Source organism: Arvicola amphibius, chromosome 3 (assembly GCF_903992535.2).
Source record: "Arvicola amphibius chromosome 3, mArvAmp1.2, whole genome shotgun sequence".
NCBI lineage: Eukaryota > Metazoa > Chordata > Mammalia > Rodentia > Cricetidae > Arvicola > Arvicola amphibius.
This window is the reverse complement of record NC_052049.1, coordinates 70,731,845-70,744,905: the sequence shown is the minus strand read 5'-3', so window position 1 is coordinate 70,744,905 and position 13,061 is coordinate 70,731,845. Positions and strand designations below refer to the sequence as shown.

General features: G+C 41.6%; 1 protein-coding gene across 2 annotated transcripts in view; it reads right to left on the bottom strand.

The window, feature by feature from the left end:
* Window positions 1-747: 747 nt before the first annotated feature.
* The window catches only part of Rhobtb3 (Rho related BTB domain containing 3), a 54,472-nt gene continuing 42,158 nt past the window's right edge, over window positions 748-13,061 (bottom strand). For both annotated transcript variants that reach the window (XM_038322458.1, XM_038322459.1), the window contains exons 10-12: window positions 11,977-12,143; window positions 6,749-6,845; window positions 748-1,172 (exon numbers count right to left, since the gene is read on the bottom strand). In XM_038322458.1, the coding sequence (XP_038178386.1) occupies window positions 1,057-1,172; window positions 6,749-6,845; window positions 11,977-12,143 (380 nt within the window). In that variant the 3' untranslated portion in view covers window positions 748-1,056. The remainder of the gene's footprint in view (window positions 1,173-6,748; window positions 6,846-11,976; window positions 12,144-13,061) is intronic.

The following is a 13,061-nucleotide window of genomic DNA, read 5'->3' as shown; positions in this document are numbered from 1 at the left end:
GTTGAGGGAGGGAGCAGGAGGTTAGGAAGGAGAGGAAAATGTGGTTGATATGTAAAATAAGTGAAAAAATTAAATTAAATAAAATTTTTTTAAAAAAAAGGCATTTTTCAGCCAGGCATGGTGGCATATGCTTTTAATCCCAGCACTCCAAAGGCAGAGGCAGGCAGATTTCTGTAGGTTCAAGGCCAGCCTAGTCTACAAAGCAAGTTCCAGGATAGCCAGGACTGTTACACAGAGAAACCCTGTCTGGAGAGAAAGAGGGGGGAGAGAGAGGGGAGAGAGAGAGAGAGAGAGAGAGAGAGAGAGAGAGAGAGAGAGAGAGAGAGAGAGAGAGAGAGAGAGAGAGAGAGAGAGAGAGAGAAATTTTGGGGAGCCAGTGCAAAGTGAAAACATGGAACCCTTCTTTTAAACATTTTTAGGAATTTAACAATGTACTAGCAGAGCCCTAAACAAGTGCCAGGCCTTTCTAAGTGTGGGAGCTGCAGAATCCTGAAGGTTACCCAGCAGTAACTGCTAGCCCTGACTGGGTTTGTGGTCGACTGGCAAACAGATGTGGGTGCATGGACCAGACGGGCCGCAGCTGTTCTTCATTATATCGATTCAAACTGGAACCAGCTGGTGTGTGACTGACAGATGGCAAATTCCTATTCCTACACCTTCACGCTGCACTGGACAGCGCTCCCCCAAATTCACAGTTACACTTGGCTGTTAAATGGCCCTTATTTTAGCAGAGCAATCAGTCAGACATGATGAAATTTTTGTATTTATCCTAGATGATATTTTTAAAATTAAACATCTCCTAATGAGGAGAGGTTTAATGCTATCAAAGCAACGGGGCAACCTAAAGAAGACACTGTCCAGGAGTTTTATATCCTGGGCGAAGCATTAAAGTCTGTGCTCCCTTTTAAGACCTGTGCAGCTCTTCAAAGCTAGCTAATAAGAAGCTATATGGTGTTTTTAAAATACCATACTGAATCAATTACAAGAATTTTACTTGAACCCAGAGGTACCCATTCTTCGTAACAGTAAAAAAGTGTCTATACACAAAAGGTCAGGTCACATGACTAAACAGCGACACTTCCGGGAGTGGATATACTTCCTGTACTCTGCCAACTGCTTCAAGTATATGTTTGATGGCCATCTGTGCTTTTCAACAAAACTTCGTTCTTCCACTGAAATTTTAAGGGGAAAAAAGTTAATTACATATATTTTATTTTTGTCAAGATGAAATACAAACATTTGATTGTTACATGACAGAGGAGTTTAGTCTCTTATATCCTTCACCCTTCCCATAGCCTTCCAGAATGGTTCAGAATCTGGATAAAAGCAGCCATCAGGATTTATAGCACTATAAATCAATGCTGTCAATGCTGACATGCACTGCTCCAGCAGGTGGTATTTGACTGCTTCCCTTTTCTCTTTCAATACAACCTTTGCTTTCACTGGAGATAACAAATCCATTTTCCTTTGTGGATAAGCTGACCTTTCACACTCTATAAACTCATCCTGACTCTTCCCTTCCAGTGCAGGCACCAGCTAATCTACTCATTCCCCTTGGGATTCACTACTCTGGAGTCTACCGCACTGCGAGTTCCTGGTCTTCCGGCTTGCTCCTCTAGCCTCCCTGCACACCGTGCACTCTGGACCCACTTCCACAGAAACCTGACTTCAGTCCAGGCCCACACCCTACACTCAGCTCCACCCAGAGTCTACAAATCTATGACTTGCTGGGCTTGAATTTCTGAGCTTCCCATTTCCTATAAACGTTGGCTCCACTGGTAGGGAGCCGCCTACCAAAGCTCTTAGTCAGCATTTATGAATTTCACTGTTGAGACCCCTGGCTTCATCCTGCCTCAGGCATACCTAGGACTTTAAACATATATGGGTCTGGGAATCCCTCCCTTCCGTTCGCATTTCCACTTCTTTCTACTTAGTTTGATTCCTCCACCAGCTGTTCAGCTTCATGGACACATGGATTAACAACGACCTAGTTATACGATCTAAATGACAGTAAAAAGGCTGCCTGCCCAGGGGAGTCAGTTCATTGTCTCATGAGGAAGCAAAGGTGAATGACGTGGCCTTGTAATGACAGAACTCCAAACAGCGAGTGGTGGCATACGCCTTTAATCCCAGCACTTGGGGAGAATTGGCAGGCAGTTTTTGTGAGTTCCAAGCCAACCTGGTTAACATGGTGAGTTCCAGGACAGCCATGGCTACAGAGTGAGACCCTTTCTCAAACACAAACAAACTCAAAATCAAAACAACAAAAATAGAACCCCAGAAAAAAAGTGATTGCAGATGAGCTTTGGCAGCCAGTAAAAACAGCACCGAAACATTGCTTCATAAAACGTACCACAATATGTAGGTAAATTAAACCTATCATGAGAAAAGGGAATTCACAAACATCAAGGGTCAAATTTTCCTGTATGTTGCTGTGTATCTTCTTAAGTGTCTAGTGTAGGACTGGAGAGACGGTTCAGAGGTTGACAGAGAGCACTTCCTGCCCTTTGAGAGGACCTGGGTTCAATTCCCAGTACCCACATGACAGATCTGACACTCTCACACAGACAGACATACATGCAGACAAATCACCAATACACATAAAATAAAAATAAGTTATATAAAAAACCTAGTGTGTTTTACCCTAAGGTGGAATGAGCCGATTTTTAAATAACTTTGGAGAAGAAAAGTTTCACCGGGCACTTGGAAGGCAGAGGCCTGAAGGTTAGGAGTTCAAACCTCTGCTATAAAGCAAAGCATGAGCCAACCCAAGAGCTGCTTTTAAGTTGAGAAAAGTAAAAATGAAAACAAAGGAAAGGAGTGCTGTCGAGAGAAAATAATCGTAGGACTCTAGTGAGAACTGGAGAGCTTCCAAAGCCGACAGCTGACAGCTCCACAGGGGATGACAGGAGCTGCCAAACCCAAGCAGGTGGGAAGGGGGCTGGGTATACAATCACCGCCGAAAGGGGGAAAGACTCCAGCCCTTTGGAGAGGACATGCCCCCTTTGGTGGGCAGCCACTTCTTAGTTCCAGGCTTTCCCAGAAGGAAGGCAGACCCACGGTATCCAACTCTTTCAGGTTTTCCCCTGAAGATTTTAAATGGAACTACTATATAAAAACAACATTTTAAATGGTGGCTGAAAAAAAATAAACCCTGGTAGACTTGACTGGAGCCAGAGGTTGCCAGTTCATAACTACTAATTTAGCATATTTCATAATTCTCCGCATGCTAAGAAATCTGATGCCCTCTTCTGGCCTCCAGGGGTACTGCATTCAAGTCAGACATTCATATGTAGGTAAAACACACACATAAAATAAATAAATCTGTTTTTTTATCTGGCTGAGTATGTACAGTCAAAGACAGCTGCTCTGACCACTCATTCCTGTGTACTTAATTCTATAGTGATGTAGAGTTGGATTGTTTTACTTTGTTTTTAATTTCAGAGAACTTTTTAACTTTTTTAGGGGCTGTTGAGTCAGGGTGATAGAGACAAATGCCAATGTTCGAGGCTGTGATCACAGCTGATCCCGTCTTCACTACCTTCACTGACTAGTAAATGTCTCTAGAGACAGCCTAGTTCACTAATCAGGTCATACAGGAGGGGAAGAACACAGGTGACAATGGGGTTCAGGAAAGCAGCTGGGATTCTCAGGACTTCGGTCAACCTCTTCTGGTATATCTCGAGCTGTTTAGTCGTAGAAATGCTTGTGGTCTGTCCTGTTCTTTTCCTTTGTCTTTTCCGGATCACCTGTCTTTCTCTGCATTGCACGTTCTCTTGGAGGGAACTATATCTGAGTTTTCCCAGTCCTGACACTGCTCTGGTTGTTTCTGAATTTCTCCTCATTGTCACCAAAGCAGCCACTCTATTCCCAGCTCTGCTCTCCTGCCCCCAGGGGGGACTCCTACTCTAACCTTGTCACCTCAAGTAGATTTTACTCTTCTACTGCCCACAACACTCTCTTTTATTCTGAGTTTAATGGTCAGTTTCTTCTCCCTGAAGCAGGGTGGGAATTGTATGATCATTGGTATAATCTTGTCCTGTATATAAATGATTTCAGTTCTGTGGGACTTAAGGCAAATAAAACACAAGAGATCAAGCCTGCTGCCCTGCTCCAACAGGGACTAATAAACTCTCAGCATTTCCCAGACCCCCTCATCCTTTTGACACAAACACTAACTGGACAAGTGCAGTGAGTGCCTGCAGGGGAAAAGGAAAGGCACAGGGTACCCACATGGTTTCTGAAGGTTCTGGGTGATTGTGAAGAATACTTGAAATCCTGCATTGAGTTCTGTTGTCTAAATGAACTGAGTAGTTACTAGAAAAGTTTCATGGTTTCATTATTTATTTATTTATTTATTCTCTAAAAATTTGTTTGTTTGTTTGTTTGTTTGTTTTGGTTTTTTCGAGACAGGGTTTCTCTGCAGCTTTAGAGTCTGTCCTGGAGCTAGCTCTTGTAGACCAGGCTGGTCTCGAACTCACAGAGATCCGCCTGCCTCTGCCTCCCGAGTGCTGGGATTAAAGGCGTGCACCACCACCGCCCGGCAAAGTTTCATGGTTTTAAGGAATATAGGAGCCAGTAAGATGTTAAAATGACTCCATAACAGTGAAAACCAGTCTGTGGTTTGTATATGTGAAGTAATTGGCCCTAAGATTATTTTATTTAATGACTGAAAACTAAAAATGTCTCACATATAAAACAGAAACAAAATGATACTTATTGCACAGAAGAGAAATTATTATGCCACATTTGTGCTCTTTTGTTTCTTGTCTGAATTTCAGATGTTGAGGTGGATTCTCTTGATAATTTTTTAAAAGAGCAAAGACAACCAAGGGAGAGTGCCAAAGGGCTGCCCGCAGTCTCTGCTTTAAAAGGAGGAGCAAAGACTGAGCTGCTGTCGTGCATCTTTTGAGATGCAGACAGTCTATGTGCAATGTAATCACCAGCTGCCCTGCCTGAGGGCTGAAGGGAAAGAGACACAGGGAGCAGTCAGTGTGTATTTGGTTCAAGATAAGAAAGGAAAAGGTTTTCATGGGAGCATCTTGCACTGGAGTGCAGTTAGAAATGCCATTAAGACTACACATTATCTAGAACCAGACTTCCATGGTCTTTACTGGGCTCAGGGAAAGCTCTGACAGGTTATTGGAAGGGAGTCCTTGGCATGAGCTATTTTTTTATTTCAGAGCTCAGCCTCTGGGGCCTTGAGTCAGTTACACAACCCTGCAGTCTGTTGGCTCAGTTTCCTAGATGCTCTTATCAAAAGTAAGGGAAGCACACTCCATTACCTGTAGCTAAGGTTGCAGCCCATCCACCTTTTATGCAAAGTACCTAATCTTAGACCTTGCTGTGGTCTGCCTGAATAAGAATCATGGAAGAACTGACCGTGGTGTAAAGAGCTGTTTAGAACTACTCCAAATTGAGTCTGTTCTTGGTTCAGATATGCACATCTGCCACACACCCTCACCAGAACCACGAAGCTTTCGCTTCCCTCCTTTCCTGCCAGGATGTACTATCCTCCCTCACATTAAGAGCAACAATAACAGGGCATGGTCCCAGTAACAGAAAACTGAGATGCATGTTTGCATTCATTGCTCATAATTAGTAAATTTATACTTTAAACACTAAAGGCCACTTTTAGCAGCTCTACAATTCTTCTTTGAAATATTCAAATATGTCATGGATTTTATCAAAACACTCAAGATGCATATATACTGTGAAACATATGAGGGTACAGGTGGCTTTTCTTTTAATTTATTCTAAATAGGCAGAAATGGAGCATGGAGGGATGCAGAAATCATCAATTCCACAAGCCTTGCACAGTATTCTAATCAGTGTTTGCTTCCTTTACTATGTGAATGTTTAACTCATGAAATTTCCTTTCCTCATGCCCAAGAGCACACATAAATAACGACATCGCAACATAAAACATTTTGCAAAGTTAGAAAGGCCACTAGTCCTTGTCCATTACTCATTTTCACTTTTCTCTGATTCTGTTGGCCTGATGGCCTACTCTGATGAACACTCCACCTTTGTGATCTTTCCTATTACAAGCTCTAGGAATCTCACCCTGTGATTGGTTGCTATGTAGCCTAAAATGGCCTGGAACTCAGGATCCTATTGCCTCTTTTTTCCAAGTGCAGGGATTATATATTTGCACTACCATGCATGGCTGACTCATCTTAATCCTTATCATTTACTTTACTTTAAAATTATAGTATAATTACTTTCAGTTGGCAAGATGCATAATATTTGGTCAATAAAAAATTGTTATTACAAAGTTCCTATGTAGATATATACATACAGATTCCCTAAGTATTAAAGATGACATACTATAAATAATAATCAATATTTGTATTTCTATGAAAGGAAAGAAGTTTAAACATATATCATTTAAATTTTGCTGCTGACTGACTTAAGTAACTAAAACTAAGGTGTCATTTATCACAGCCAAATGGCACCCGAGGACACTCTTCACCACCCTAACTCTCCTACCAGAAAAAAACAATTAAAAATGAATGAGTAGTGTAAAATAATCATCGGAACACTTCTTGTGTAACAGGTCAGACTGCTCACGCAACACAGGTGATTGTAGGTGAAAGTGTCCTCATTCACACAGCAGAACCGAAAGGACGTGTAGGATACTGCATTTGGGTTTTTATGTCAAAGCCACTGCCTTTTGTTAATTATCTCTCGAACCTCAAACAAAGGCCATACCATTTTTTTTTCAAAGCAGAAATTAGCAATCTACCTGAAAGGTCTTGAAATTCAGGCTTCTGGCTGAATATGAGGTAGTTGGTGGCGATGAAGTGAAGCAGCCACGTTGAAAGGCAATCAGAGTGGTGAAACTACAAGAAAATGAAAAGGGAAACAATATTATAATCTGCTCTGCTCATGGGAGAAATCGGAGTCCACACCCACGAGTGTGTGCCTGTAAGCACTGCAGTGTTTGCTAACTGTGGCCCCGGAGAGGAGACTGGAGCACTATTAACAAATACTGATAAGGTTAGCTCATCCAGCAAAACAGCGAACTCACCAGAATCCAGCCAGTCTGCCAGAGCTGCACCTGCCCCAGTGAACACTGAGGTTCTCAATGCTTCCATGTAAACTTTTAACACAAGGTCATCACTAAATGCATTCCTATCTCAGGTAGAGCTGAGCATTTGCTCTTAGGGTCATTGCTATGTGGAACGGGATCTCTGTGTAATTCTACTTCTGAGTTCTAAGAGATACTAATTGAGGAAGACTAAGAGCAATCCGGCTGATGACATAATCTCCTGGGGTCAACCCAGACATGTACTGGTCTAGCCAACCATCAACCTAGATTACAGTAACTTGATGAAAGGTGATTTGGGTAGAGTTCTCTGTTATTGTTATTGTGGTATATACCTAGATGTGGTATATACTTAAACGTGGGCAGATTCGTGGCACTAAGTACATTCACATGGTTGTACAAACAGTACCGTTATCCATTTCCAGATGATTCCATCATCCAACATTAAACTTATATTTGCTTAGCACAAATAACTTTCTTTAGATTATGCTGTTTTACTTTTGGACACTGGAAGTCTGACTACAGTAGATACATGCTATAAGAGAAACCATATAATACTTGTCCTTCTTTATCATGTTTCATTTAACAGTTTCTTCCAAAGGTCATCCATATTGCCATTTATATAAAACTTCCATTCCTTTTAAAGGCAGAATAACATTCCATGTACATATATGTCACATTAGGTTTATCCATTCTTCCTCAGATGGTCTTTTAGGATGCTTCCCTTTTAGCTAAAGGTAGTCTTTTAAGAACACTAAAAAAATTACATAAGCAAAAAGCATGCTAAATTGAAAAGAGTTATAATTCCATATCTTACAAAACAAACCAAGGATGATCTTACAAAAGGTTGTATTTTAAATTAGAATAATACTTGACATATAGATTCACAGTTACCTATTCTTCTCAGTACACAGAAGTTGTGAATTGAAAGGGATTTCACAGCCAATTCCATATCACATTTTAGTAATTTCTTCTCTGTCGTTTAGCAGATAAAACAAGTAATGCTTAGAAATAGAGTAAAAACCCATAGCTGAGTTAATGGAAGCTACCAGACAACGGACCAAAGCAGGCGACCTGGAACAGGAAGGCCAGGGGACAGCCTAAGGGGGAAAAGCTGGCTAAGAAAACTTCTTTCAAATGGACAACCTGAATTATTTTATATATATATATATATATATATATATATATATATATATTATACAGTATATATTAAGGCATCTAGGCAAAAAATTGAAGGCACCTCATTGAAAAATTAGAGTTTTGGCCTGGCATGCTGGCCTACGCCATTAACTGCAGTATTCAGGAAGCAGAGGCAGGAGGGTGTCTCTGAGTTCAAGGACAGCCTAGTCTACATAGAAATTTCCAGGCCAAGCAAGGATATCTCTCAAAAAACAAATCAACAACAACAACAAAAAAATAAAATTAGTGTTTGGGAAATGCATGTGTTATCCTATGATAAAAGGTTTAAACTAAAAAATTTTTCAGAAAATAAGACAAAGGCTTTTTAAAAGATAAAGGCATGTTACATATATAAAACAAATGCTAGAGAACTAAAGCTATTAAATATAGGGAAAGTACCTAGAGCTCACAAGAAAAATCAGGAACACAGTTCTTATTCTCATATAGCTAAGTATTACCATATATATTATAAATAGGAATATAAGTTTAATTGAATATGAAAGCAAGTGAAACTTCATTGGTTACTCAGGGCTGAGATAATGAACCATCCCCTAAGCCAGAAGAAGCCAATCAGGGAAGCACACGTCTCTGGTACAGCAGGTGACAGAATGGATGACGGATGAAAATATAGGCCCCACGATAGAGACTGGGGCTGAGGGACCACTGCGACCCTTCACCCCTAGGAGAAGATGAGCCATGTGGCAGCACAGTGATGGGAAATCTGGATCCGAAGAGCTACTGGGGAGCTTAACTCTGTGAAGACAAGAACCAGGAGGGCATACCTAATTCTGACCAAACTGGGACTCTTAGACCTTCCAATAGGAAGCTGGTATGTTTCTGTTGCTATTCTAAACACTTATGACAATCACATTATAAACAGCTCTAGAAGTTTCCATCCATAGCTGGTTAGCCTCTTTCCTTTGGACCTGCAGTAGCAGAACGAGGCAAGCAGAGAAAAATTGTCTCCTCAGGTTGGGAAGGAAATGAGAGGAGGAGGAAGGGGAGGGGTTTCCTACAATCCCCTTCAAGGGCACAACACACACACACACACACACATACACGCGCACACACATGCACGCACGCACACTTAATAGTAAAAAAACTTTTATAAAAGGTATTAAGAAACAAAAATTGGGTTGGAGAGATGACTTAGTGGTTAAGAGCAGCAGCTGCTTTGCAGAGGACTCAGGTTTGGTTCCCAGCGCCCAAATGGCCACACAGAGGTCTCTGTAACTCTAGCACCAGGGCACCTGAAACCTTCTTTGGCCTCTGGGGCACCAGACATACACGTGATATACAGATACACATGCAGATAAAACACCCATACACATATAATAAAATAAACATTTTTTTTTAGGTTTGAACAGAAACAATAAAACTTAGGGTAGATATGATAAACTTTCAAACATCAGATGGAAAACTAAGGAGCGTCATCAGCTTGATGTGGGATTCCTCTTTGTATGCTGTGAACATATTCTATTACCATTGGTTAATAAAGAAGCTCTTTTGGCCAATGGCAGGGCAGAATAGACCTAGGCAGGAAAACTAAACTGAATGCAGGGAGAAAGAAGGCAGATTTGGAGATGCCACATAGCTGCTGAAGGAGAAAGACACTGGAAACTTACTGGTAGGCCACAGCCTTGTGGTGATACGTAGATTAATAGAAATGGGTTAATTTAAGATATAAGAACTAGCTAGGAATATGACCAAGCTATTGGCCAAACAGTGTTGCAGTTAATAGAGGTTTTGTGTGACTATTTGGGTCCGGGCGGCCAGAAACTGAAGTGCAGCTTCCACATACAGCAGCTAGTACTGGGGAAGACAAATCGGAAGGCCTTGTTGACAGAGAAGCAAACACATGGGCAACTGTGGAAGGTGCCTTAAGCCAGTAAGAAGTGACCACATGGGATGCTCTCCTGCCTACTCACAAATGGGGCTATACAGTATAAAAGATGTTAGCAGAATCTGAAGAGGATCCACTAAAAACAAACAGAGCTGGGCTAGTAGCGGGAAGCCCTGGGCTCCATCTCTGGCAGGCACGGTCAGAATCCCAGTACTCCAGAGGTAAAGGCAGAGGAACTGCGCATTCAAGATCATCCTTTGCTACACAGTAAGGGTGAGGTTAGCCTGGGATAAGTGAGACCCTGTTTCCAAATAAATTAAATAAAATAAAAATAAAGGAATTCAGAATGTAAATATGCTAACAAGAGGGAAACTTGTTCAAGGTTGATATAAGTACATCAGCGAAAGATAAGGGTTACTTGATTTTTAAAATTTGTTTTTAATATATAATATTAAATTAACATTAATTAATATTAAACATAAATTTTGATTATGACAGAACTGAAGTGTAAAATAGTTAAAATGCTCAGATGTTTTGGCTAAATGCTTGTATACACAGAAATATATATAATGATTAACGAATTTGCTTCAGCCTGGAGGCAAGCTTTCAGCTGACAAGAGTCTGTCCTTTGTTCTGTCATGTGTCTCCAGCGCAGCATGAACAGGGAAGCCAGACATGATTTTTGGATATCGTATTCTAGAGTGATAGATCAAAGATCATCTGTGGGGAAGACCTAGAAGGTTCGACTTGGGTAGGGCACATTTATGATAAGCTAAGGCCACTTGGAGTTTCAGCACTGGGGAAAATGGGTAATAACACAGATGGAGGATCCACCAGAGCCAGCTTCTCTCATGAGTGAGAGAGTGTATGCTGGGCTTTTGACTAGACTCTTATCTGAAGGTCTGAGGGGCAGATTTCAACACACAATTCTTCTTTATGTATAGACCTGGTCCTGTCTTCTTCCATATTCTAGAGTCTTTAAAAAATTAATTTCCATATATGTGCTCTCTCATGCACACACACATGCGCGTGCACACAAATACATGTGTGTTTTTCCTGCATGTATGTATGTGCACCTTATTTGTGCCTGTGGATGATTGTGAGCCACCCTGTGGGTACAGGGGACTGAGCCCAGATCCTCTGCAAGAACAGCAAAAGCTCCTAACTGCTGAGCTAACTCTCCGGTCCCCATATTCTCTAGTCTTTCTAGCCACAGCTTCTCACAATAGATTTGTGCAAATTGCATATGTTTTCTAGAATTAGTAGTAGCAACTTCTTAACAGAGAGGTCCTGGGCATGGAAGGGGCCAGGAGCCAATGTAGCGACTCCCAATCTTACACTTTAAATTTCGCTCGATTCCTAACACAGCAAGACATGCCAGCCAACTCAACCAATGCTGCCACCATACGACCGAGCAATAAAACACACTCATGAGATGAATGAATAGATGAAGTAGTAGCTCCAGTAACTACATCATTCAGTATATACAGCCTCGTCCTGTTATTCTCCTACAGTCACCACGTCATTCGGTATATACAGCCTAGTCCTGTTATCCTCCCTCCAGTAATGCTTAGAAGTGATTTTTTTTAGGTGGGGGGAGAAAAATCTATTTCCTGTAATGTTAATGTAAAGAGCACAGTCACTCTCAAGTAACTGGGATTATGACCACTATTGAAAAAAATATATATAAACATTATTTCTAACCCAATGAATGCTTCAAAATTACTTCACCATGGAAACTGGTGTAAAGAAACTGTAGCTTCCTTTCATCACATGTTAAAATGCATACTAGCCTTCACATAGCTGTTAAAACACAGAAAACAAAGTAGTATATGTAGATCTTAAACCAAGAGGCCCTCCTTCCACTGACGCCCCGCCCCACCCTCCACACAGGGCCAACCACCTTGGCCTTTTTGAGCAGATCCACAATGTCAAGGTTCATGGACGCCAGCTCCCTGCTGGGCATGCTCTGCAGCTGTGTGATGATGAACAGCTCACAGATATGCTGCAGTCTGGAGACCTGGTACATCTCAGCACAGATGAGGAGACACATGGCCTGGAAAATGCCAGCTGGTGGGGAAGAGGAGACAGAGGGGATGGTTAGACTACAACTGCTTTCAGGGACAGCATGGCTGTGCACACTTCACTTCCAGCACTTGGGAGGCTGGGGCAGATGCTCTGTGAGGCTGGAGTCAGTCTGGTCTACACAGCGAGTTCCAGCCTAGCAAGAGCTACAGCAGCAGCAATAATAATAACAAATCCCAAACACACACACACACACACACACACACACACCCCGCTCTAAAACATGCAGACAGTTATCCTTCAGTGTGGACTAGAATTTCGAGGAAGAGTCCATTAGCACAGTCCTAACTCCTACTACATTTTGTAAATAATTAAGCTTTCATACTCCAAAGAGAATCTCATCCCCAGCTCTCTAAAGAAGGATTCCAATAATTGCTCTTAACCAACATATAGAGCTAGCTAATGAAATTTTTCTTGAGACAGGATCTTACTGTATAATACTGGCTGGGCTGGAACTCACTGTGTAGACCAGGCTTGCCTTGAATGCCAAGAAATCTGCCTGCCTCTGCCTCCCAAGTGTATGTATTAAAAGCGAAACTTTTCTATTAGTTACACTAAATCTCACTGTATCCTCTTTATCCACCTCTGTCACAACCCCAGGCTCGCACATATCACAGGCTAGTCTTCATCTCCTTATACAGTCAAAAATGACCTTCAACTTGTGGTCTACCTGCCTCTGCCCTTGCATGCTGAAATCACAGGTGTGTACAATTATGCCCAACATGCTGCAGTGTGGATCAAATCCAGGGCTTCCTGATGCTGGCAAGCACACTACCATTTGAGCTACATCTTCACTTCTAACTTTTGTTTCTTTGCTTTAGTCTCCAGGCTTGAAATTTTGTTTCACTATTACAAAAAAAAAACTAGAATTTTAAATGTGTGTGTACAAGCATCTCTGTGTGT